We start from the raw sequence: 27,137 nt of genomic DNA, 5'->3' as shown, positions 1-27,137 counted from the left end.
TATATCATCTATGGATACGTGTATCCATTATGTGTGGTCTCTTCACCTAAAATTAAAGTAAATATGGAATATATAATATATTCATAAATGAAGATGTTAACCAAAATTTAATAAAAAAAATTATGTAAAGTACTCAATACATTGGAATTTAAATATATATTTGTAAGCAAAATACTTAGATAACTAACAAATCGTTATCATCATAAAATACAAAGGCACTTTAATTTATATTTAAAACAAATTAATGCTTATAATTATTTGCTTAAAAATTTACATATAAACTACTTATTTTTACACTGTATGTACATGCACAAACATATGTATATAAATCTATATATATATATATACTGTATATATATGCTGTAAGTAGTATACATAAATGTACTTTTCCTCTTCAAAAAAAAAGTTCATCAATTACGTATTTTTATATAAAAAGATTTATTTGTTACACTAGACGTTTTCCTCTTTGATTTCTTGGCCGACGAAAAAGCAAGACATGTGGTTCTGCGAACACACAATAATCCTTAGAATTCATGAAAATTAATATAATATGTAAAATAAATATTTGCAACATATTAAATAACATACCTGGACTATGCATCATATAATGAACCCACCTAGGACTTTGCTGAACCCCTAAATTACGCCATTCAGTTTCCGACATTAAATGTGTTTTAGGTACATGTACCGCTATATCCATAGGAAGAATGACGTGTCTACAAATAAGGCAGATTTTTGAATATTTTAAATTAATTCATAAAATAAATTTTCTATTAACAATAAAATTCTCATTAAATCAACAAACTTAACCTGTATTCGTAATTATCATCGGTGTATCTTTCGGAATACTGAATTTGATCGACAGGCATGTTGGTCATATGAGTAGCTCAATTTTTAACTGCAAATATCAATTATTATAAAATTGAATTGATCTCCTCTATTACTTTAATAAAGATTAAAACAAAAAACGGTGCAAACGGAAAAGAAAAATCCTCATGCATGTATTCCGTTTTGTTTACCTCTTGATTTGACAACGGAATGAATTTGTCGACGATACGAGCTTATGGCGCGTTTCTATGGTATCTTTGATCGATACATGTGTAATATTTTCTTCAATTAAATTACATGTGACCGTTCGTAATAGTTACCAATTTCTTATGTTTAATTTATTTTATCGTTCTTTATATACTTGAAACAATTGAAACAATGTTTATGTGCGCTCGGATATAATTATGCATTTCTATTGTGCAACAATTAATAACAACGTTGGTCAACCTTGTGCATAATAATAAGGTTAACAAAAGTCAAATATTCCTTGAAATAATAATTATTATCAATATGTAAAATATTATTTATTTTCTGTAGAAAATTACTTCCTTTTATTAAATATATTCATATATTGTTTTGGCATTAAGAATATTTTGATACTATAAATGTTTTGTTACAAAAAACCGTTAATTATACATACTTATATACATACTTATAACAGTTACGATTGTAAATAAATATAGTTTAAAGTTACTTCATTATTAGTTTGCAAAGAGAATATTCACATTCCATTCCAAGCAAAAATAACATGAGCGATCATCAAGTACATAGTTACTGTCAGAGTGCTTGTGATCATCACGGGAAAGCCAACCCTGAATAAAAAAAAAAAACATTAAAAAGTCACAGAGAGAATAACAGTATAAGGAAAAAAGAAAAACTAATAAAGAAAAGGATTACTTTAAAAATTGAATAAAAGTAAATTTATATCCGTGTTGTTCTGCCACTCCTGCGCAAACAACATTTGCAGTAGCTCCAATTAAAGTTCCATTTCCTGTAAATACCAGAACCGTCCATTCAAACACATAAATACCAGTAATATAAGGATTAAGACAATCCATAATTAGAAATCCACTTACCTCCCATGCAAGCACCAAAAGCTAATGCCCAAATTAAAGGTTGTAATGGTAATCTAAGTTCATGATTTTTAGCTAAATTTATTGCTATTCTTACCATCATCGTGCTCAATGGTACATTATCAACGAATGCGCTTGCAAATGCAGATACCCACAAGATTAAAAGTATAGCTACAGCTAAACGGGATTCTTCATTAACGGATAAAATAATTCTTTCAGTTTGTTTTCCTATCCAAGCAATAAGACCCAAACGAGACAAGGCCTGTTATTATATCACAACATTAATTATATATGTTGAACAATATGTTTAGTAATATTATGTAATATAAATCTTTTTTTGTTCTCCATTCTTACTTCCATAAGTATAAACAATGATGCAAAGAATAACAAAGTGCTCCATTCGACTCTAGCCATTAGTCCATCTAAATCTTCGCCGTCTGCTAATATTAGTAACAAAAGTACACCTAGTAACGCGGTCCAGCCTAATGATAAATTCATCCCAGGTACACTATGAAGGAAGAATAGCGTAATAACAAACACTAATGCAAATCCTGATTTCATTAGCAACCATTTGTCTCTTATGGGATACTGAAAATATACAAATGATTATTAATATCTCTAATCGTTGTGTAAAACGATGTTTAAATACCTTTTCTTCTAGTTCTTCAAGCGTAGTTTTATATTTTTCAAAAGCAACGCTACCGGTCACTAGTTTTTTTTAAGTTGTGAAAGTAAGCGTTGTACTTTTTTTAACAGAGTTTCTCTTACTAAATTTTCATCTTTACTATAACTTGACAGACTTGCTGCAGCTCTTTGCCAAATTGCTATCTCATGTCTAAGTTCCTAGAAAAATATATTTTGTGTATTAAAAGATTAAAGAGTTTTATATAAATTTTCTTATAACATGAAAGATCACACACACACACACACACACGCTTACCTGCACCTCTCGCGGTTCATCAAAACTTAAAACTGCCTTATCACGAAAAATGAAACGCATTTGAGCATATACCACAAATAATACTAGTATTACACCAATGCTCATATGCAATGTAAATGTACTAAAATCTACTCCCTGATCAAAAAATTCAATGATATTATATTAATATGCTCTTATATCGCAATATAACACATTTTGCGGTAGTAACACTTACAGCGTCAATAACATCGCGATTAGATGCAATGATAACATTTGGTGGATCACCTACTGGTGTAATGGCACCACCTATATTGGAATAAACTACCATTGCTGTTAATATAGGCACTGGATTTAATTCCATTACTTCACAGAGTCTGATGGTAACTGGAGTCATTAATAGTACTGTTGTAACATTATCCAAAAATGATGAGATAAATGTGGTAAAAAAACATAAAGTATTCACTAATGGCCACAATTTACCTCCAGTTATCTAAAGATTATATTATTGATTATGGAAATATACAGAAAAATATACTTATTAATATAATTTACCTTAATATAATTTTAATATAAGTAATTATAATTTGTACCCTGTAAGCGTAAACAGCTAACCAATCGAATATTCCTGTTTCTGCCACAATAGCAACTAGAACCATCATGGAAAATAATAACAGTAATGTATCTATGTCAATCCATGAAATTAATTCGGTCATATTTGGTCTCTAGTAATATTAGAAAAAAAAATCAAATAAACAATTGAATTAAACAAAGTTATTTAAAATAGATAAGTATAAGGGATACCTCATTAAATGCAGCTAATATTGCAACAGACATAGTTGATGCAAGCATTGCAGCCAAAGCTCTGTGGACAATCTAAAAATATAAAATAGATGCAATTAATCTTTTTAGGTACTTATAATAATATATTAATATTTCATTATTTTTTTTTACCTCAAATACAATTAATATATATAGACCAAATAAAACAACTGCAGCATATGGTATACCATCATCTGTATTTATCGAGGATAAATCATAGGCAATTGAAAGTGGAAAACTATGTTCTAAGTCTGTGCATAAATTTATAGATATTGTATTTTCCATCAATTTTTCATCAACGTTACACAATTCAAAGACTTTTTCATGTTTTTGAGCGGGAAATAAATCCATTAAATTTTCTGGAAGTACAGGTAAAATCCAATAATTGCTTATATTCTGAAAATTATTTTAATATGCTATACTTTCTCTTAAATATAATACTTATGTTTCATATCTCGATTTTTAATGACATATTTAGACATAAAAATTACCTTTGAACGCACAGTATATTCATACGGATTAGTAGTTGAATCATTATATTCATTGATTAATAAGCTTAACCATATTTTTAAATGATGACTTGTTAAATTTAAGTTAAGATCTTCTTTAAGTGGAGGCAATAATGAACCTTCTACCGTAATGCTGAGCCTTTTACTTTCAATCGAACCTTGCAATATGTAATCTGATTGTAAATAAATTTAAAGAAAGTTATAGCATTATATAAATAATCTATGAAAGAATTTTTATAAAATGAAAAAGGATACGTCGAATTTCATTGCTGGAAATGGAAATCTGATGCATTTTTTCCACTTTCTCGGTCTTGACCATTAATATCACCTATTATAAAGTTTTATATCTATATATATATATTTGTATGAATGCATATGTCATAGTTAAAATAATAAGTATACACTTAAAATGCTTACAGTAAATATCAGCCAAATACAAGAGAGAGCTATTAACTTGCAATAACGATAAATTGGTTTTTGTTTTTCATGAACATGTTCTTGGTCATGTACATCTTGTATCGTATCTTCTTCTCCAATATTTTGTTGCGTTCTGATCGAAAGAAAATGTTGAAATTAATTCCATGTGTTCATAATAAATTAAAATATAATTATAAAATAAATACAAATACCTTACGAGTTGTGCTGGTTGCATGCCAAGAGACATATTCACTACTAAACAATCTCTTTTTGTATCGGAGTATCTAAAACCATGATAAATGAATAAAAATATGAAATACAATTACATTAATATATTTAAATGCATTGAGTTAAATATATACCTTCTATCGGTTTGATGAATCCTATCATATTCTTTTTGAAAAATTGCTAAACTAGGATCTAAACGAATTGCTTCGGGTAATTGGCTCCAAACACGAAGAACGTCATCCGGAATTGGACCAAATATAATGGAGCTTGAAATAGAAGATGGTGTGCCTAAATGAAATAGTAAGAACGATTGTGCAAATATCATTTCCCAAATGTTATTTTTGTATAATTTTTATACCTGGTGTACCACGACTACATTTAGATCCTTTCCTAAGGAACATTGGAGTACGTAGATCTGTCTCATCTTCGCTGGAATCATTCTGCGACATTATTCTAGTTTACAATTCTTAATATATTTCACTTAATAATTTTTATATGATGAATTATACGCTTTGGCAACTGTAATGGAATAACTTTCTTCTTCTCGAAGAAAAAATAAGAAGTAGTAAAAGAAGAAGAAGAAGAAGAAGTATGAGAATTTATTTCACATTCTTTAATGTTATTGTTAAAGGTCCTTCTTAGGTCATAATTACAAAATATGTTTGTATACTTACAAGAGAAAATATGTTTACAGATGTTAATACATTAATTACATAATGTATAGTAGTAAACAATAACACCATATTTACGTTTGTCTACGAGTATATAGAAAATATATAAATTATTAGAAGGTATGTAGTATAAGTTATTATAGTATATCAAAGATCTGTAATCGAAAATATTCTATTTTGTATTCACGTTTCATATATACAGAATTCATCATACATATTGTGTATACATAAATATGTATAATTACATTGTTGTGTGTATAGTTACACTAAGTAACAATGGTCATATTAGCGCATAAACTCATTATATTTAACTAATATTTACAGAATTGGTAAAAGTCTAGACATCGACCAGTTCCTTATCTACAATAATTTCAGGACCATCCTCGGTACCTTCCATCATAGCACCCCTGTGAAATATTTCTTGCATTTTCGAAGCATTAAATTGTTCCCAAGCTCTATTATAACGACAATAGAACCAATAACCAATTGTTACATTGAGATATGAAGCCATTCCGCAATGCATAGCAAATTTGGGTCGACTAGTAAATAAAAAGCCTAATAATCCACCTCCTATGCCACTAGAAATACCATATAAAAAACTATTTCTAAAGCATGGAATTTCTAGAATATTTCGCCCAAAAATAATGATTTCTTTTCGGTCTTCGTCTTTTTGAATGATTACAGAGGGAATTGATGATTTTTCTTCTATATTCTGGTCCATAATTGATAAAAGTTAAACTTATTCACCGGTTAAAGATATTATTGAGATGCATGAAAGACAAACACCGGTGTCGGATTTTGATATAACCTAAAAAAAATGTTCAACATAAAATACAATAACATTATATAAAATATTTACATTATAACCATAAAAATAATAGAACTACTGACCCAACGTACACGCGGATCGTAGTATTAATCGAGGTAAATAACCTTTCGAGTAATCAATGAGAAGTATTAGGTAAGAAATCGATCACTAGGTGGTGTTACGATCGAAAAATAAGATCGTAGCTCTATCTAGCGTCAATAAGATATATCACATTTCGGAGCGTTTCGGTGACGACAGCGAGTCTTACCGAGTTTTATCGAATAAAACCGAATAGAGTCGAATTGAAACGAGCGTGAGTGACATCACGACGCATGTCCCATACTATCGAATATATCCAAATGACAGGTGGTGTTCGGTCGAGTCTTGAGGCTACGCGATACCTAACGCGAACTGACCGAGTGCGATAAATCCTTTCGATTCTAACGGATCAAGGAGTCTGACATTACGTTTGAAAGGATCGAAATTCAAGGATCCATGGTGTAGTGACATGTTGACGGGATCGGTGCGTCCTTTGTAGCTGTCCTTGCGTCAGAGTTTTATGATGCATACCACGAGTTCATACGGATCGCTACCCGGGAGATTCAATTGCGTGAGAAGAGGTAAATTCACTTATTTATCACTGATAATAATCCTTACGTTTATATTTTTACATTCTTTCGCGAATATTTTTATCGATCGAAACAACAAAATCTATTAGCTTACACCTTTGAGTATTGTCAAATTTTTGGAGCTATGTCAAAAGAAAAAAGAAGTGGAAAAAGGAGGAGGAGGAGGAGGAGGAGGAGAAGGAAGGACGATCAGCAAACTTTAATTCTCTTTAATTTAATGTAAGGAAGAACAACCGATGGGGGACGATATTCGTGTACTCGAAGAATTTTCTTGATCGAAGAGGAAACGCATGATTTGCCATAGCTAAATCTTAAAAGCATTCCTTATGAATGAACGCAAAAAACACATAAATGTTTTTATTCATTACAGCATTTTTCAAAGAATCCTTCATCGGCCGAGAGATCGAACAACACGGAGTTTTTTTTGTGTGAGTAAGGAAGTACGAATTTGACGTGTGACACCATGTATATAATGCAGAACATGATGTAGGTGTGATTGCAGTAAATCTACATAATCTCTCTCTTCTTTCCTTCTCTAATCGTACATGGTATATTTTAAGGCGCATGTCCCCTACAAGGATATTTGGAAATTCATTTCTTCTCACTTTCCTCTATAACATCCGATATAATATACTTTTATTCTCTTTCTTCTTCTTTTTCTTCTTTCTATTATTCGTTACTTTCGCTTTTCGAATTGCAGGGAGTGAATTTTCCACACGAGTACGATATATACAGGTTGATTCACCAGCTCTTGCTGTAGTACCAGAAAAGTGGATAAAAAAATAGTCACATGAAAAATTGAGGACTACAACATGACATTAGTATTTTTTTTGTTAGGTTTAGTTATTTTCGAGATCTATTGGTCAACTTTGTTTTTTTAAATAAAGCGTTATATTTTAATACTTATTTTCGGATAGCGGTTGTCAAGACAAATCCAATGATTTGCAACATTAATATTTTTGAAGGTCAACGAAGATGAAAACTGGCGAACAAGCCGGCCATAATACAGCTCTTCCGTGTCATGGTCGCGTCAGGGTTGTATCAGGGTTGCGTCATACTTTAGTTGTTCCGACAACGGACAGAACAGATATTTTTCGAATAGTTTTTATTGGTCATTGTCGGGTTTTGTATTTAATGTTGCTCATCATTGGATTCATCTTGTCAGCCGCTATCCGAAAATAAGTATTCAAATAAATCTTAAATATGACTCAACCTAGTAAAAAGACACTAATGTCATATTGTAGTCCTGAATTTTTCATGCAACTTTTTCCGCATCCACTTTTCTGCTACTTTCATACTTTCGGAGCTATTAAGGTGACAAGAGTTTATGAATCACCCTGTATATAGCACACCTACACACATACACAATTTTATTTGCTTGCACATATTACATACGAAGGATGTGTATAAGCGGAACAGTCACGAATTCGAAATCGACTTTTAACTCTCCATTAATTGTCATTTTCTTTCTTACATACCATATATAATAAATTATTTATAAATTGATATAAAAATGTAACAGCAATAACAAATATTTAAATGATTTTTTGTTTTTGTTTTTCTTTTTGTGGAAATTCCTATTGCATTAGATTATTGATTAGGTTGTACTATAGAAGACTTTTATACAAGCACGTATATATACATACGTCTATTGATTAAATGTTTCCGCTGATGCTAGTTTTAAACGAAAGTATACAATACAGATTGGGCAAAATTGAAGAAAGAAAAAAAGAAAGAAAGTCGAGATAAAGGAAAGTAACAAAGTTAAATTGAAAATTTGATTTCCGGGATGATATCAAAGTTGCAATCTGATTTAACCCTTTGAGTGCTAAATACTTTTAACTAAAATGTTTTGTAGAAACGGAATGATTTATTTGAACTAGATTCTAATAATAAATTATATTTAATAATTACAGTTTTTGTTTCTGAATATAATTTAATTAATTAATATAAACATTACATTATTTTACATTAATATTAACAAACACGTATATGCGTCGATAGACTACTCTAGTAATTTATACCAAACGCATATATGCGTCCATAGCACTCTAAGAATTAATGATAAATAAATGATAAATGTGAGAAGAAAAAATAAATGTATTTATACAAAATTTATTTGTGATTATCATCCGACATAATTATTCAACTTAACTTTGTACTAGCACATTTTATTTTTGTCTTTAATAGATGAATGGTGATGGGGGTGCCTAGTTTTGGTGGATTAATGAGCTTTCCTCATTTTTAGCATAACATCTTTTTACAGCTTGGCAATCATCAATTTATAACATCTTCAATATCGACGATTAAAATTGGACAAAATGAATATATATGTATATTCATTATTCAATAACGTATTTAAGGGGCACTACTAGCGTGGAATTTTGAAAAAATCGATTTTTCTTTTTTCGCATATTTCGATAGTTTATACCTTTAAAAATAACACAATAAAATTTCAAGTGTATATCTCAAATAGTTTTTGAGTTAAAGCAATTTAATATTTCTTGATTTATAACGATGAAATCAGCAAATAAAACTTTAAACGCGTTTTTCTCGAAACCACATTTTTCAAATTTGCTGTAGTTATAGCTTGAAGACAAATCATTCGATCGATTTGATTTTTGTTGCAGCTTCTTTCACATATATTTCTGTATACCATGAACCTCCAGTTTTTTGATCGAAAAAAGAAAGTCATTTTGGCAAGCCAAAAAGCATCAAATTTTCGCGCGAAATTTGAAACGTTTTTTTTTAAACTCCGCCATTTTGTTAAATTTCAATTTTTCGTATCGATCGAGGTTCATGGTACGAGAAATTCCTTCAAGTTTAATAAACTTTTTGGTTTTTTTGATTTCATGCACTATGAAGGTGGCTATAACTGCAGCAGTGGGGGCCTTTTTTATTTGGGCCTTGAGAGATTGCGAATAACTTGCTTAATTTTCAATTTTTTGATCCAAGAATTTAGTCATTTATTCATTACATACCCACGAATATCTCCTTACAAAATTTAAACATTCCATGCAGTAGTTTTCTTTACAAAAAATTTTGAAAAATTACCATTTTTTCAAGCGGTCACACTAATGGTGTCCTTTAACTCGATACTCTTTACTATAAATTAACATATGAAATACTAAATGGACACGATGCTTTTAGCGATCTATCCAAAAAATACAATAAGATTTGATTTGTTAATTTTGATACGTTTAGAGTGTGCTGGCTCGAAGTTGGCGATCTTACATGGGGCAATGCGTGTCGCGTAAGGCGGGCGCCGTCATCGCAGCATCCGGCCATCACGATTCGCCCTCTTATAAAATTATGGACAAATCCGCCAAAATTCAGGTAAGATTATTTACAGATTAACCTATTCGAGACTTTTGCACACTGTAAAGTATTCGTCGAGATAAGACTTTTTTTTGTATAAATAGCATCTTTAATCAATTACCCACCAATGGCCTTCTTTTTGGGATGCATTTTCAAATTTTTTTTTTTTTTGAATAACTGCAAACGTATGACGTGAATATATCGAAATAATTAAATTGTAATACAGCGCCATCTATTAAAAATTTACAGAACCTAGAGAATTAGATAACCTCTAAATAATAAATCCTTAAATTAGCAATAAAAAATAAAAATAATCGCGATAAAAACTATTCTTTATACTAAGTTGAAAAAAATCACACAAAATAAAAAAAAATGTCATTAACCTATTACCCGCCAATGGCCATTTTTTGGGACTCATTTTCAAATTTTTTTTTTAATAACTGTAACTTCAGAATGAAATATATTAAGTTAAAAACATGAATAATTGATTATATAAAATAATTTTTATATTTAAATAATATAAATTAAATTCATTTCAAATGAACATTTTTTTCATTTCAAAGTAACAATGAAAAAAAGCAGTTAGAAATAAAATAATGAATGATAATTTAAAAAACTAATTCACATAATGTGCTATGTTAATTTTTAAAATTTATGTGCAATCATATTTAAAACAGTATATATGGAATTAAATTCAGAAAATAATAATTTTTAAAAATAAATAAATTTTATAAAAAATTTCGTTGGATTTACGTCCGCTACACCACTGTTACTATTTTTAGAATTTAATAAAACAAAATTAGTAAAAGACATCTTCGTAAAAAAAACATATATTTATATACGTTGTCAACCAATGAGCTTGTACCAATGATAACTATTTATCATTGATATCATCGGTATTTATTATTGGTTACTGAATTCTCCATTGGTTAGATTAAAAGGGGGTGATTCACCCCTTAACAAAATGGACAATGTTAATAATGAATTAAACAGTGACTTGAGCAATACTTCCTCAATAAGATCCAATTATGGTAGAATTATGGAATCAAATAATAATTTTGATAGCAGTAGTGATGAAAATGTGGAAAATTTAGTTGTTGAACGGAGAAGAAATCGTATTTCAACAGTAAACAACAAGATAGGCTTAGAAAAGAAAGAAATTTTAATAAAACTATATGAAAAAGGTAAAACAATAGCCGAGTAAGCGCAAATATCAGGTATTAATAAAAATACAGTTTATAATGTATTGAGACGTTACAATAATGATGGTGGTGTTGTTTTAAACAAAAAACAAGGTGGTAAAAGAATGTCTAAACTGACCGACGAAGTTTTAAATTATATTGAATTAATAATAGAATGCAATTCAGCAATTACATTAAAAAATACCAAAAGTGAACTTCTGCAAAAGAAAAACGTAAATCTTTGTACTACATCAATTTTTAACGCATTGAAAACATTGAAGATAACTCTTAAAATGGCTTCTTTGCATTGATTTTTAATCTTAGTTCAATAAATTATCATTTATTATTTTGTTTCTTTTTTTTTTTAATTGTTATTTTGAAATGACAAAAATATTAATTTGAAATAGAAAAATTGTTATTTTGAAATGATAAATGGTTACTTTGATCTGAAAAACCTATATATAGATAGATTGGCATTAGGAAATTGAAAGTTCATTGCAGTAAATACTAAATCCCGCCTTTGTTATCTTTAAAGTATAGAAAAATACAATTTACCATTGTAAAATTAGCAATATAATAAAAAAAAAAAAAAAAAAAGAATTAACTCCTGGGAACGGTGTTAGAAAAAAGTCGTGATCTCGAATGGGTTGAACGATGTATAATATATCTACGATTAATAATAATTGTTCATTATTTCCTAGAGTCCTTTCTACACGATCACACGATCACATATTTCTTCGTTCCCATTCACAATTTCTTTGCCTATTGTGTTTTTTTTTCTTTCTCTTTCTTTCTCTCTCTCTCTCTCTCTCTATCATTTTGTTGACCTCAAATTGCGTTCGTCGACTCCACGCGAGGATTTCTCATACATTGCTTTCGCACGTTCCGCTCGCGATCGGTAAAAGGATCTTTTTATTGAACGTATCGCTTCTTCGTACCGGTACTTTCACGTGTACCGAACTAACATAAGCTTTGGTCTCTTGCCGACCACTTAAATAACATCGATCGCGAGTTTCTGACTTTGAAAATTCATCCAACTAAATTCTTCTTTTCGAATGTTCAACACTTTTTTCTTCTAAAGAGAAAGCCTTTTCGCGAAAGTAATACAAAAAAAGGTAGTTATTTATTTTGAAAGTGGCCTAACTTCATTTTACAAAAAAAATCGAATTAGTTACTGTAGTACTTACATATTTACATGATCTTTTCACTCTGAAGCAACTTGTTACAAATATATTTAAAATTATGAAGATTTTGTAACAAGAAAATTTGCCGATCAACGGAATGATGAAAAGTTTATTTTGAAAGTGGCTTAACTCCATTTGTCAAGTATTATTTTCCGGTTGCATCTGGTTATTGTACAACTTCATGTTATGTATCAATAAATCATTTGAGGTTGCTTATATTCCGAGTAAATATGATAATTCTTTATTGTAAATAAAATGAGACAAAAAGATTTTGTATGAACAAAATTATTAGAAGACGCAATTTTTAAAAGGGTAAAGAATTTTGATGAAGAATCAATAAACTGGTTAAAAATATGTTGGGTGCGTCTTGTTAGAAATGAACCATATAAAATTTTCTATAAGACATCAATGAATGAGAATGAAAATTTGAAAGTTCTGAATTTATTACCACGTCAGAGTAGACCAAGAAAGTTCGAAAATATTATATTGGCACCACTATATAAAATATCAGACAAATTGCAACAGTAAAATTCAAGGACATAATTGACCTATTACCATATATACCACCGGAACATCATGATTTCTTCAAATCCCTTTCACACACAAAATATAGATGAGTAGTAAATTGTTTTGTAGGTTATGCTTGTAATTTTGTACGTTATGTAGTTAAAAAATGTTTGGAATCACATAAATTATGTTTCTGAAGTGTTTTAAAGATATGTAAAATAAATTGAGTATTGTTTTTTTCAATTTGAAGCATCTCAAATTATGTTGAATGGAGTTAAGTCCCTTCGAAATTTTATAACAAATCAAATTGTTGATTTTGACAGTTGTCTAACTATATTCGTGGTTAGAAAACTAATATTATTTACTTAATTATTGCCACTATTTTAATAGGAAATATAAATTTAACACTTTTAGATACACTTAAGCAGTATAACTCGTTAGTATCTTATACATATATTTTTCATTGCATTAACGCTTTAATGGCCGTACGTGTACGCAGTCAAACGTCGTCAGGGGCCCGGACATATTTTTCAAGAATTAAATTAAAAACAATTTTATTGTCATTCACAAAAAAATTACCATAAAACAAAAAACAATTAAATAACAAAATTAATTTTACATATAATTTTTAATATATATAAATTTATAAATAAAATAACGATCAATGTTCCGGCTATCACACACATGTTGTGTGAGCGGCCATTAAAGTGTTAAAATGCAAACCCTTCAATATCTCGATTCGAATATAAATGGAGTTAGGCCACTTTCAAGTCAATCTTTTTTTTGGACACATTTTAAAAGATACTTTTCGTAGTCTTTTTAATTTCTACAAAATATTCTTCAAATATAAGAATAGTAGTCAAAGATTATACACATGCTTCCACGTACTTCTCAGTTATATTCCATTCAGTAATTGTAAACATTGGCGTAAACACTGATCAAGCTGGTTATCTTTACCCGAATCTAGCTCACCTTTTTTACAACAATTAGAAAGTAATTTTGTACAAGTTTTTAACGTTTAAATACAATCTTCTGACGGTTCATTCAATTATCTTCACTTCGTTTAGTTTTGATTCTCAACCATGAGAAATTTTCGTCATATTGGTTAATATTTGATTTGACGTTGGAAAACGTTAGTCTTGCAAAAGTGTTGTTTTTCTAAAATTTAATATTACAACGCGTTGACGGGATTTTACTATTACGTATTACAACAATCATAATGTAGGATATAACTAAGTATACCATAAATTCCTGTTATTACGAGTTACGTTAATGTTACGCCACTGGAATTGAGAGTGTGCATACTTGTTTAGAATCTTTAAGACCATGGTAGCATGATACGCGTGTCTTGATGTCTCTGTAAATGATTGTTCAGCAAAAAAAAGTATTTTATTCTTTCGCATTAAATATCTTTTTTTTTTTTTTTTTGAAAAATGATTCCGTATCGGTTTGTGATTCATTTTATTAAAATACCGATTCACTTATTAATCCTTATCTGTCGTCAGGTTTTTTATATCGATGATTATCACTGACATAAGTTATAAGTGGTTTCGGTAAATATTACTCAACGCACAAACAAATAAAATTGTTCAGTATTATAAGAATCAACTTATTATTTATTTTTTTTGAAAGAGTTAAGATGAAGGCATCAGTGGTCGACTGGTTAAGAGAAATTGTTATCTTAAATAGTGGAAATTTCTTGCATTTTTATTGAATAGTAGGTCTTGATGCGTGAAGATATTCTTTGAACTTTGGACGTTATAGAACAAAGGATATTTTTCGAAAAAAATTGTGTTCACAATTACTGCATCAGTAATTGACCATTTATGAAACTGGAGAAACCAGTAATTGACAATTCTTTCGTTAGTAATTAACCACTTATACTACAGTCAAAATCAATAAAAGCAATTATTTTAATTTCGTTTATTTACTCAATTAAAAGAAATAACAACTAAAAGGTCAAATACTAATGAATAGAAGTTCATTTCTGAAAGTTAATGAAAAATAAAGTTAATTCAAATTCAATATCGAATCTAATTTAGGTATAGAGTAAATATTTCGCGTTTTGATGGATTCATTAATATGAAAAAGTATATTTTCCATTTGTAATGTAATACGTCAGGAGTTTCTGGCCATTTCCACAATCGACCATGCTTTTGCATAGAAGATATAGTCGCTTTATTGTCAGTAACAGAAAGAATTTCTCCAGGAAAACATTCACCTACATATAAAAACATTACATGAGCCGTTTATTTTGAAAGTGGCCTAACTCCATTTATGTTCGAATCGAGATATTAAAGGATTTGCGTTTCAATGCAATTAAAAATATACTAACGAGTTATACTGTTTAAGTGTATCTAAAAGTGTTAAATTTATATTTCCTATTAAAATAGTGGCAATAATTAAGTAAATAATATGCGTTTTTTAACCACGAATGGAGTAAGGACACTTTCAAAATCAACAATTTGATTTGTTATAATATTTCGAAGGGACTTAACCCCATTCAACATAATTTAAGATGCTTCAAATTGAAAAAAACAATACTCAATTTATTTTACATATCTTTAAAACACTTCAGAAACATAATTTATGCGATTCCAAACATTTTTTAACTACATAACGTACAAAATTACAAACATAACCTACAAAACAATTTACTACTCATCTATATTTTGTTTATGAAAGGGATTTGAAGAAATCATGATGTTCCGGTGGTATATATGGTAAAAGGTCAATTATGTCCTTGAATTTTACTGTTGTAATTGTCTGATATTTTATAAAGTGGTGTCTATAGAATATTTTCGAACTTTCTTGGTCTACTCTGACGTGGTAATAAATTCAGGACTTTCAAATTTTCATTCTCATTCATTGATGTCTTATAGAAAATTTTATATGGTTTATTTCTAACAAAACGCACCCAACATATTTTTAACCAGTTTATTGATTCTTCATCAGAATTCTTTACCCTATTTATTATTAAAAATTGCGTCTTCTAATAATTTTGTTCATACAAAATCTTTTTGTCTCATTTTATTTACAATAAAGTATTATCATATTTACTTGGAATATAAGCAACCTCAAATGCTTTATTGATATATAACATGAAGTTGTACAATAACCACGTGTAATTGGAAAATAATAAATGACGAATGGAGTTAGGCCATTTTCTAAATAAACTTTTCATCATTCCGTTGATCGGTAAATTTTCTTGTTACAAAATCTTCATAATTTTAATTATATTTGTAAAAAATTGCTTCAGAATGAAAAAATCATGTAAAAATGAAACTATTACTGTAACTAACTCGATTTTTTTGGAAAATGGAATTTCCATTTTCAAAATAAGTGGCTCAAATGTTCATTAACATCTTTTTTAACGCTAAGTCATTTATTCTTGTCGAATATTTCTCTTCTTCCCAGTGTGTTTCAACTTCTAAAAATCATCCAATAATATGATATGGTAGTTGACCCCTTGGTTAATTAAGTTTTTGATATTGGAATGCGAAAAATGTGTTTAATGAATAAGAAATTGAATGGTAATTAAAATAGTGAAAATTTTAGTCATAAAGAGTCAAAAGCTTAGAAATTATTTACTTCTTGTCAACTACGTTAAGAAAGTAACATTGTGGAGGAATACGATTGTCGTTACTGATATATTAATCGTTCATAGTTACGATAAACAATCGCATCCAAGAAAACGTATAATAGCATCGTATCGGTTAATGACCTAGCTTTTGACTTGAAATTTTAGTATGTTATTTTTAAAGGTATAGATCAGTGGTTCTCAAAGTGGGCGATGAAGCGATTCAGGGAGCGATGATGGCCACAGACGTATTTAGGAAAGGGAGGGAGGTCGATGTATTTTCTTTTTTGAGTTACTAAAAAAAAAGGAAAACCAAGTAATTAATTTTCAGGGGAGCACAATAAGTAATATTTTTTCTGGGAAGGGGGCGATAGGACAAAAAAGTTTGGGAACCATTGGTATAGATTATCGAAATATGCAAAAACAAAAAAAAATTCGATTTTTTCAAAATTTAACACTGTGGTGCCCCTTAAGACTCGAATTATAAAAGTACATTACTCGCTTGTAGCCCACACTATTTAACTTTTCAACTCGTCTCAAGTTCCAAACGCACAAAACCATCGCGCGTTTCGTGGCTTGTGGTTTTGTCTCATGCGTGCATGTCTGGTTTATACCGTGATAAACACTTATGCGATGATTAATTGCATTAGGTCATTTCATTCTTATTGTTAGATTCTTGTCGGATTAAAAAAAAAAAGACAATTGTACGTTATCTTAACTAATCTCTTAATTAACTCTCCTAATAAAAAAAAAAACAAATTGTAATTTGTTTTTTTTTATCATCATTATTAAAGATTATAGTACGCGTTTCTTACTTTATCGTTAAAACAAAATAATGAAAGTTTGATTAAAGTTCGTGTAAATTCATGAGATGAATTTGTTTCGTTGAAAATTTTCTTCAATTAATTTCTTGGCCACGTAGGATGGCTACTACTTGAATGGAAACTGATCCCTATCTTCACCGAGTTCGTAAGTCCGTATACTTTCCATTATGTTCGTGTTATGCTCCCTGACTCTGGCATACCTGCCGGAAGCTGTAAGAGAGAAAGGGAGAGAAACATAGTGGTGCTTGGGTTCGTCACTCTCGAGTAAGGTTCACACAAAACGAACACTATACTACACTACCTGCATTCAAACATACATACATACATACATACATACATACATACATACATACATACATACATACATACATACATCTAAATATATATACATTAAGGTGGGTCAAAAAAATCAATTATTTTTTTTTTTACAAGTGCCACGGAAAAATGGGTTGCTAGACACCTTAAAAACATTCTCACCAAATATGAGCTCTTAATTTTAATAGGAAGATCCTCCGCATCGCAGTTTTTTATTTTTTTCTCAGTCCAATAGAATAAAATTCATACCTCATCATTAATTGATTGTACAGAAAAATGTTCTGGAAGAATTTTGTAGAAAATTTAATGCCCTACAAAAAAGGTATCTTATATTTTTTCCGTAAACCTCACCATTTGAATGATATTGAAGATTTAAGTTTGATTATTTTAAGACAAATTTCATTTTTGTTTATGAATTTTATAACTCGACAATAAATGACTATTATAAAATGCGCAATACAAATTTTTGTAGGAAATTAACTGCTCTATAAAAATGGTGTCTTATGTTTTTTCGATTAAATTAAGCGTTCAAAAGATATTCAGAGATAGAAATTAGTACACATGAAAGTTTGATGATGATTTTTTGTTTCATTAACCCTTTGACTGCTAAAAGCGTATATATACGCTCTCACAAATTTATCAATATATACGAAAGGCGTATATATACGCTCTCACAAATCCATCAGTATACACGAAAGGCGTAAATATACGCCCTCTGTATTTTTTTTACTGTAACACCTTTATTGCTGTTTTACCGATTAATTTAACATGGAATTTATTGTGATATGTAACATAGCAACTAAATATTGGCAATCATTTCAACGTCGTTTAGTTAATTGCTTTTATATTTGAAATTGGTCTATTTTAATTTTATTATCTTTATTCGTTCATTATCGTTTTATTATTTTTATAATTAGGGTTAAAATTATTCAAATATCCTGTTAAAGTTATTATACTCTGTGTTACATAATAAATATTGTTATTTTTTCGTTTATATTTAAATTACCGATTATTATTGAAGGAATGCACAAAATAAATAAAATAAATTACAATAGCTTAAAAAATTACTACTATTGCTTAAATTGTTAATTATATTTACTACAAAAATTGACCAATAATGCATTGAAATCTTTTTACATTTTTAATTTTCGAAAGTATATATATCGAGTCTTAAATAACTTCCGTGTTTTATGAGACAAAGAAATGCGTTTCTTATTAGTGAAAGACACTTTTTATCGAGTTTTTTTTCTCTTTGCATTTGTTGGACATATCTATTGGATTTTGCTCCAATATTACCTTTAAAAGGTTCGTCAAAGTCGAAAATACGTCCTGCACTCGGTTCGTCTTTTAAGGTCGTATCTCCAGAATGCAATTTTACAAACCAATTTCTGACTGGCCTATCAATTATCAGTCCTGCACCGTATACGCTGCATAGTTTTTCAGCTGCCACCTTAGTGCTATTGCCTTGTTTAACACTAGATTCACAGAACCCTTCAAAATGACGGGTTTTCGATTTAATGTTAAAAATTCTGAACATGAAAACATTATTCTTTAAATATTACATGTTGGTTTTTAATTATATAATGCAGCGAATATATATTTTTAGTCATTTTCTTTGGAACACCTTTTCTTTTTTTATTATTTCCAGATGTGGTATACCTCTTTTTACAAAAATCCGTTTATTTGATGGGTTAAATTATATAGATATACAACATCTGGAAATAATAAAAATGAAATAACAATGAATAAGAAACAACAACACTAAACAAATGACGACTATTTTCCAGTAAATACATGAGCAAACAAGTTTAAACTTGTTGTTTACAGTTAGATCAAACCTTCTCATATCACAAATACTCACAGTTCACTGGTAAGCTTAGCCGGTAAAAGAATTTATTTTTGGAAATGAAGTATGTCTTATTATTTTATAAAACAAGTAGATCAAAGTGAAAGATTATAAGATACAATTTAGATGTAAAAAATGTATTGAAGACAACGGTAAATGGAAATCTATAACTTTTTAATAAATAATTTAACCCTTTGACTGCTAACTACTCTAAGTTGAAGCGATCGCTGGGGACTGAATACTACTATTTTTTTTTATTTTTATTTCTTTGTATTTCCAAACATACATATAAGAAAACATCAAAGGGTTAAAACAAAAATGCATTTAAAGACACCCGTCAAAAAGTTTTTTCAGTAAAAAAAAGTATGCACACACAAGCAATGCCTGTAAATCTAGTGTTAAATATTTAGGGCTCAACAAAGAATGTTAAAATCAATTCAAAAATTTAACCCTTTTATTAGGTCATTAAGTATGAAATGTCTGATTTGAGACTGGAAGTTTGGTTTATTATATCTCGGGCAATAAATAATATAATTAACCAAAATATGCACCTAAACTATCAATACAACGTTGCCATTTTAACGATAGCTTATTAATACCGCTAGCGAAAAAATCTGGAGAGCAGATGGTGATAAAATCGCGAAAGACATTTTCCACCGCATGTTGGGAATTAAATATTTTTCTTTGCAAAAAATTGTCCAAAGCTCGGAAAAAATGGTAATCGGTTGGCGCGAGATCTGGCGAGTACGGTGGGTGACAAAGTGTTTCCAGGTCCAGTTCCTGTAGTTTAAGTAACGTCGATCTTGCAACGTGTGGTCGAGCGTTGTCCTGCAAGAGGATTGGTCTGTCCCTGTTGACCAATCTCAGCTGCTTAATTTGCAGCTGCCTCATCATTTCTTCTAACTGTTCATGTAGAGGTTCGCTGTTATCGATTGCCCAGGTCTCATAAAACTATAGTGTATAACACCCGTGCTGGACCACCAAACAGACACCATTAGTTTTTTTTGGTGTTTACTCGGTTTTGGGGTGTGTTTCGGCGCTTCATCTTTGTCCAACCATTGTGTCGAACGCTTGCGATTATCAAAAAGTATACACTTTTCATCGCACGTGACTATCCGGTGCAAAAATGGATCACCTTTTAGTCTTGATACCAAAGAACAGCAAGCCTCGAAGCGGTTGCGTTGCTGACGCTCGCTCAACTCATGCGGAACCCACCTATCCAGCTTCTTTACTTTTCCGATTGCTTTCAGATGACTTAATACTGTTGGGATGGTAACTTAAAACCTTGCTGCTAGTCCACTCGTCGTTTCAGATGGATTTGCTTCCATTACAGCTTTCAGTTGGTCGTCATCCACCTTGCTCTTAGGCCGCTCGAGTGATTCATTTTTAAGATCAAAATCTCCAGATCGGAATTTTTTGAACCATCGAAATACTGTACGTTCGTTAGCCACATCTTTGCCAAGTTCGTTAACATTTCGGCTTGCCTGCGCTGCATTAGTTCCACAACAGAACTCATATTCGAAAATAACTTGCATTTTTGTCTTATCCATGGATTACAATATTTTTAACCTCCAGATGACAATAAGATAGACTATTAAAAACAAAAAAGGGCATCTAAAAGCCAGATGGTGTACCTTCTTCATGCAAAAAAAAAATAAAGGACGATCGAAGTGAAATATCGGAGACATCTGGTATATCAAACTTTTGAGGCTTTAGGTAATCAGACATTTCATACTTATTGACCTAATAAAAGTAATCGAACGATGATATTATGTGCCCATAATTATGAAGTGGTCTAAACATATGTGATTTATTTATATAAAGTTATGATGAAAGCATGACGACATTTATTACGTGCAAATACGTTTTACAACATAAAAAACTATATTTTAATTTTTTTTCACGATGATATTATTTATATCTTCTATATTTTTTTTTATTTGTATGATTTTTAATGAATATTGAAAAATTAGTGCGCATTACTTTATTTCTCCGTTTGTTCTTTAGTCTGCCGCCCCCCTGACTCTTTCCCAACGTCTAAGTATGTGGTATTTGATATTATATATTGTGTAATCACATTAATAACATTGATTTGAAATAATAAAGTTATATTCTGTATGATGATTGGTCTTCTTCATATAAAGACAATGTAAATTACTGTTAACATCTTACCAAAATTTTTATTTAGAATATCAATCTGAAATGATAAATTTATTTTTATATTGTAAATTAAAAAAATGGGGGGGTAGGCAACCAGACAAAGTTTCGTTGTTTTAACTGTACGAAACAATTAAACCTTAACAGTTTCGATGAGAAAGAGAGAATTTATGAAGAACTCATAGATCCCTCTTATCCCAAGTTTAAGGTTGCGTCAGGGTTGCGTCTAACTGCGCGGTGAGAACCGAGCAGCCTACCCGAATTGTACCGAACAAAATTCCAAACTTTATACACATCGAAGCCCGAAACCGTTTGCGAGATTAAAGAGACATCTATCGGCAAATTTTAGAACTTCTTATAAAGTTTCTTTTAAGGCTAATACTATTTAAGAAATTTCCCACTCAGGTCTATAGGCACCGTGCGTGATTGCAGCGCCATGGTAGCGCCATGGTATCTATGGAACTAAAAAACGCTGCTGCTGAGGATTTTAATATCTAAACGTATAAGGCTTTGCGATAACAATTCATTTTTGTTATTAAAAACATTTTTGTTTTGTATGTCAAACCACGTGACAATAAAATTTCAATCTTGTGCAATTATGATGCAAAAATTACTGCTAAAAACTTTTTATTTATTAATACAAATTTTATAAAGCTTTAAAAAATATATACAATTACATAAAAGAACGGTTACATATTTACTATCCATTTTCTGTATCTTTTTTATCAGAAATTATTGGGGACTGTAAATTAACTAAAACACAACAAACATGCATAATGTCATTAATGCAATGTAATAAATTTTCTGGGATTTTATTTAATATTTCATAGGTCTTCAGACGTTGCATTATTCTTTCCATGTGAATTCTTACTCTTCCTATACTGTATGTTTGTTGAGTTTGTTCCTTTGTAAATTCATTGTTTTGTTCTAAAAACGGTGGCATTATCATTTTTATTTTTTTACCACTTGAATCAATGACAGTCTTTATTTCTGGAAATCCTTTATCAGCCAAAACAGTGTCACCATCTTCTAATAAATCAAGCAGTCCTGATTCTATTGTCAATTGAGAATCAGACTTTCGTCCTCCAGCTATTTTGGATTTAAAACAAATGAAACCTCCGGGAGTAATACCAATAAGAACTTTAACAGTTAAATTTTTTTTATACTGAGAATATGTAAAAACACGATTGTCCACACTTGCAGGAATTTTAATCCTGAATTCTGTACAATCAATTATAACTCTGGTATTGCTGTATTGTGGATGAAAACATTTAGGTATTGTTTCTTGTACAGCGTCAATATCTGGCCAAAACACTAAATTTCTAGTTGTACCAGCTAATTTTTGCAAGATTTCTGAAAAAATTCTTGAAATAGTCGTCCTATGAACATTGAATAATACACTCAGTGCTGAGAATGTTAATCCAGTTTTCATTTTCATTAAAAATATTAGCAATCTATCTTTTTTAGGCACTTTGCATTTTCCAAGTGCACATGTTCTTTCTAATAAAAATTCAAAAATTTCAAAAGTAACACCTGCAATATCAATTAACTCATGATTCTTAGTTATTGATGAAAATCCTGCAAATCGTGAATCATCAGCTTGACTTTCTTGATCAACAAATGTCTTATGAACTGTCCCACATTTTTTTGTTACATATTTTTTATTAGTATAATTAACTTTGGTTGCTCCAGTAACTTCTGTAATTTCCGTTTGAGTTTCAGCATAAGATATTTCATCTTTGATGTATCTGTTGCAAATAAATGTTTGAGAATTTACATCAAAATTTGAGTAAAAGTCTACTTGACACCCTTGGTCGACTTTCTGTGGTGATACTGGTGGATTTTCAATCATTATTTCAACAAATTCATTAATTGGTGGCTCAGTATAAGATGTTGATGATAATTTTTCTTTCATTCGACGATCCTTTAAACGCTTGTACCTGAAAAAATCATTATATTACAATTTTTATATTTAACTTTCTAAAATAACAAAATTAAATTTTGCAATAATTAATTTTTTTTGTATGAAATATAATTTATTAATCATTTATAATTATATTTTTTATTACTAACTATTTACCTGTTCTCAGCAGAAAGTTCATTCACTTTTCGATACTTGTAAATTGGAGGAAATATTGTAGGAATATAGCTAGGACTTAATTAACTCCTCTTCAGATTTTTTGCCTCCAATAAAATGATTACTACAAATATAATCGTATGATTTGGGAATCCACTGTGATCCATCAGGACTTCAGGAAAAATTATAAAATATTACTGATACATTTAATTATTTGAGACATATACCAAATAATTTTTTATAATGAATTATAAAATTGAAAAAAAAATTAATTCTTGCAATAAGTAATTGTAAAGAATTAAATGCAGATTGATTATTCTCTAACTTTTAATTACTAATTATAATTTTAAATTTTTTGTTTTTATTCAACTTACAAATATTAGAACACAAGCTATTTTCAGTATCATTGATGTTACGAAAATAAAGGTTAGGATACTATTTACTTTTGCCTCCTCACTGCAGCTATCCACATTTTTCTTTGATTGATTTTCCATTTGGCAGTCGGAAATTTGTAAAATTTACAATCACTTTTTGTACTCGTAATTTTACAATTTACTACACAGCAACTGCGATGGCTATTTCTACCCATTTTTTAAAAAATATCATAAAATTAATTGTCACACGTATGTTTTGTGAACACCAAAATAAAAAACACCGACTTTTACTGCCAAAGTTATCCATTGCGTGCGCTAGTGTCCATTTCGGCTTCCCCTACCATGACTTCGCACGGTGCCTATACCATAACAAAAAATCTGTTTTCAAAGATCAGAAAAAGATAAGAACGAGCATTCAATATTTGTGATTATTTTGTTTTTGTCTTCATAATTTTCGAAGAATAAGTAATTAGATCATCAATATATATACAGGGTGATTCACGAACTCTTGCCACCTAAATAACTCCGAAAGTGTGATAGTAGCTGAAAAGTTTATTAGAGAAAAAATTGCATGAAAAATTCAGGACTATAATATGACGTAATTTTTTTTTTGTTAGGTGATTCCACTTGCGAGATTTAATTGTCAACTTGGTTTTTTTTTAAGAAGAATGCTATGTTTTAATACTTATTTTCTGATTACGGCTGTCGAGACGAATCCTTTATTCTTTGTACTATGAACTTATCTTCTGTAAATACTACCGTCTAAACAAATACCTGAACAACGAAAAATCTAAAGCACACTTTAAATCGTATCGCTCTCCCAGCTTATCATGCTGTGTACACTAGGAGTCTCAGATTTGGGCCCGAGGAAACTGCACCGATTCACGGTTGGCGCTCAAAGTGTTAAAAATGTTTCTATTTTATTGAAAAATTAGTATAAGTTTCTTAAATAAGTAAATATTATAATTAACCCTTATCGGTCTTCAGTCACGCGGAAGTGACTTACAAATAATAGAAATATGTTATTAATAATTAAATAATTAAATAATTTCATATTTTTGTAGTCTCCTTCGAAAAAAAAAATAATTTTTAATAAATAATAAGTTATTCATATAATACTGAACAATTGTGTTGAATATTTTTCCGAAATCATTTATAATTTAAAGAGAATCTGAACAAATCTAAATTACATCGATAGAAGACATTTTTGTCCATGCTTTTTTTTCTTTTATTCTTTTCAAAGTAAAGAATTTTAAAGATACAAGACAGCTTTTTGTTTGAAGATCATTCAAGTAGGGGATACCCTTGACCTCGTACTTCAACTTAATCTGTAAAAGGAAGAAATCGAGCGTAAAAAGAGCAGCGAGGTCGATGATGTCCTCCTAACGGAAAAGAAAGAAAGAAAGAAAAACACACACGTTAGAAGTGAAACCTTCAAAAAAGCAACTTTCAAGAAAATGAGATGAATGCAAAGTATCAGGAGTAGGATAATTATAGGATTTATTTATTATAATATTGTCACCATATATAACAAAGGGTACTGATATGATCTTGGGGTGGGGGTAGCTGAAAAAAACTACCACTTTCCAAATTCTAGGAATCAAAATGGAATATCGAATGACCATAGAAATGAATAGAAATAAATAGAAATTACAAGCTACATAGATTATTTTTTTAACCGATTAATTAGAAAACCATAGGTAGACACCAAAATCGTACGATGTTTTTTTATAAAACATTTTTAAAAATAAAAAATAATTATCGGACGTGGCAAATTAAAGGACGTATGAAATCTTTTATTTGACATAACATAATTTGCAAGCATTTCTAATTTTTTGCCAAAGAACATTTTTTTAAAACATTTCGTTCTAAACGTACTTATCTTTTGTTATTAGAAGATAAGAAACAAAAAATGCCTCAATAATCTTTCAAAAAAGATTATCTTCACAATAGGATAAGAATTTCTTTCTAAACGTAATAATTTCTTACTACAATAAGTAACTATTGACACAGTAACTTTATTATACCGGGATTATTGTGTAGCGCAGTATAGAAGCACAGTGTGGGCCTGACAGAGATTTTCTTGAAAACTAGCGTGACAGTCAACGTGTTAAAAAGTTAATCGTATTTTTGTCATTCATTGAATTTACGAATTTTGATCGCGAAACTAATAGGAGCATCGTGATTTAAAATAAAAATTTTTAAATCCAATCGATAATCGTCGTTATAATAAACTCATTCTCCTATCTATACGATATAGTTAAACGTTACTATTTCTTCGATTAAAATCGAATATATTAAAGATCATAATGATCACTTGGTACATAAGTATTTCATATATATATGTATATGTTATGCATAAAATATTTATAATTATGCATACGCGTTAGGATAATACACGATAAGAGCAATTATAATGATACGATGAAGACTAATAGTAATTAGGAACTACACGCTACATAGATTATTTTTTTACCCGATTGATTAGAAACTTCAAAAGTCCTTAAAAACACCAAAAGACTATATATAATATATATATTGTATCGTGTGTGTGTGTGTATGTATATCTTACTATTAGCCCAATCATTCGAGATCTCGAAAAAAGACGAGTAATTATCGGACGTGGCAAAAAGGACGTATGAAATTGGAAAAATAATCTCTACCTTATTAACCCTTAATTTTATCTGTAATCTGTTAATAAGCCAATTGCCACGTAATGAGAACGCTCGAGGAAAGGCAATTATTATATACGTATTTTATTCGTTTCAGGCATGTCAAACGTGCATAAAATAGTTAAACGAATTATCTCAAGTCAAACCAATTCAAAATAGTCAAATGAAGTATATTCACCGCGTATACAACTTTTTGCGTAC

The 27,137-nt window shown here is 29.7% G+C and overlaps 5 protein-coding genes across 14 annotated transcripts in view; 1 reads left to right on the top strand and 4 right to left on the bottom strand.

Annotated features, from left to right (window-relative positions):
- Positions 1–141: 141 nt before the first annotated feature.
- On the bottom strand, positions 142–1,440 carry LOC107073015 (cyclin-dependent kinases regulatory subunit 1). Its single transcript, XM_015333399.2, has 4 exons — positions 1,020–1,440; positions 811–898; positions 589–716; positions 142–504 (listed from the first exon to the last, which is right to left on the bottom strand). Exons 2-4 carry the CDS (start codon positions 876–878, stop codon positions 446–448), a joined length of 255 nt encoding a protein of 84 aa, XP_015188885.1. The 5' UTR covers positions 879–898; positions 1,020–1,440; the 3' UTR covers positions 142–445.
- Positions 1,107–5,242, bottom strand: LOC107073011 (P protein). Its single transcript, XM_089171741.1, is given in 16 exon segments — positions 1,107–1,640; positions 1,726–1,819; positions 1,905–2,163; positions 2,256–2,489; positions 2,551–2,621; positions 2,624–2,744; positions 2,842–2,976; positions 3,056–3,310; positions 3,411–3,542; positions 3,622–3,693; positions 3,772–4,035; positions 4,131–4,321; positions 4,404–4,476; positions 4,566–4,698; positions 4,778–5,124; positions 5,126–5,242. Coding segments are annotated over 16 exon segments (2,589 nt in total). The 3' UTR covers positions 1,107–1,549.
- A 134-nt stretch (positions 5,243–5,376) lies between these two features.
- On the bottom strand, positions 5,377–6,492 carry l(3)87Df (cytochrome c oxidase assembly factor COX20 lethal (3) 87Df). Of its 3 annotated transcripts, XR_016176332.1 has the most exons (3): positions 6,356–6,492; positions 5,710–6,272; positions 5,377–5,619 (listed from the first exon to the last, which is right to left on the bottom strand). XR_016176332.1 is itself a non-coding variant. In XM_089171751.1 (2 exons), exon 2 carries the CDS (start codon positions 6,183–6,185, stop codon positions 5,802–5,804), a length of 384 nt encoding a protein of 127 aa, XP_089027877.1. In that variant the 5' UTR covers positions 6,186–6,272; positions 6,356–6,492; the 3' UTR covers positions 5,621–5,801. The 3 variants fall into 3 exon arrangements, 2 of the variants coding, with proteins under 2 accessions (XP_089027877.1, XP_089027878.1); XM_089171751.1 differs by lacking the exon at positions 5,377–5,619 and having other exon boundaries at positions 5,621–6,272; XM_089171752.1 differs by lacking the exon at positions 5,377–5,619 and having other exon boundaries at positions 5,621–6,272; positions 6,324–6,464.
- Positions 6,493–6,632: 140 nt separating this feature from the next.
- LOC107073010 (uncharacterized) overlaps positions 6,633–27,137 on the top strand; it is a 62,964-nt gene continuing 42,459 nt past the window's right edge. For 5 of the 6 annotated variants that reach the window (XR_016176331.1, XM_015333389.2, XM_015333386.2 and 2 more), the window contains exons 1-2: positions 6,633–6,892; positions 10,106–10,237. Coding sequence is in view for 5 of the 6 variants with exons in the window: in XM_015333389.2 (XP_015188875.1) it covers positions 10,136–10,237 (102 nt within the window). In the remaining variant the exon portion in view is untranslated. Of the gene's footprint in view, positions 6,893–7,307; positions 7,330–10,105; positions 10,238–27,137 lie in introns of those variants that run through there. The other variant, XM_089171738.1, reaches the window with a different exon arrangement.
- On the bottom strand, positions 22,424–24,646 carry LOC107073013 (uncharacterized). Of its 3 annotated transcripts, none has more exons than XM_015333395.2 (3): positions 24,265–24,637; positions 23,894–24,062; positions 22,424–23,753 (listed from the first exon to the last, which is right to left on the bottom strand). In XM_015333395.2, exon 3 carries the CDS (start codon positions 23,726–23,728, stop codon positions 22,514–22,516), a length of 1,215 nt encoding a protein of 404 aa, XP_015188881.2. In that variant the 5' UTR covers positions 23,729–23,753; positions 23,894–24,062; positions 24,265–24,637; the 3' UTR covers positions 22,424–22,513. The 3 variants fall into 3 exon arrangements, with proteins under 3 accessions (XP_015188881.2, XP_015188882.2, XP_089027874.1); XM_015333396.2 differs by having other exon boundaries at positions 24,334–24,637; XM_089171748.1 differs by lacking the exon at positions 23,894–24,062 and having other exon boundaries at positions 24,265–24,646.

This window comes from Polistes dominula, unplaced genomic scaffold (assembly GCF_049000335.1).
Source record: "Polistes dominula isolate Pdom_NZ unplaced genomic scaffold, Pdom_raw_medaka contig_84, whole genome shotgun sequence".
Lineage (NCBI taxonomy): Eukaryota > Metazoa > Arthropoda > Insecta > Hymenoptera > Vespidae > Polistes > Polistes dominula.
Note: the sequence above shows the minus strand (reverse complement) of the source record. Positions and strands in the feature narration are given on the sequence as shown.

What these genes read in the sequence shown, in the direction of transcription:
- LOC107073013 (XM_089171748.1), bottom strand. Translation starts at nt 23,728, where the DNA reads ATGAAAGAAAAATTATCATCAACATCTTATACTGAGCCACCAATTAAT.
- LOC107073015 (XM_015333399.2), bottom strand. Translation starts at nt 878, where the DNA reads ATGACCAACATGCCTGTCGATCAAATTCAGTATTCCGAAAGATACACC. An exon ending in GATGATAATTACGAATACAG is followed by an intron (nt 717 to 810) that starts GTTAAGTTTGTT and finishes CCTTATTTGTAG; the next exon opens with ACACGTCATTCTTCCTATGG. An exon ending in TTATATGATGCATAGTCCAG is followed by an intron (nt 505 to 588) that starts GTATGTTATTTA and finishes GTGTGTTCGCAG; the next exon opens with AACCACATGTCTTGCTTTTT.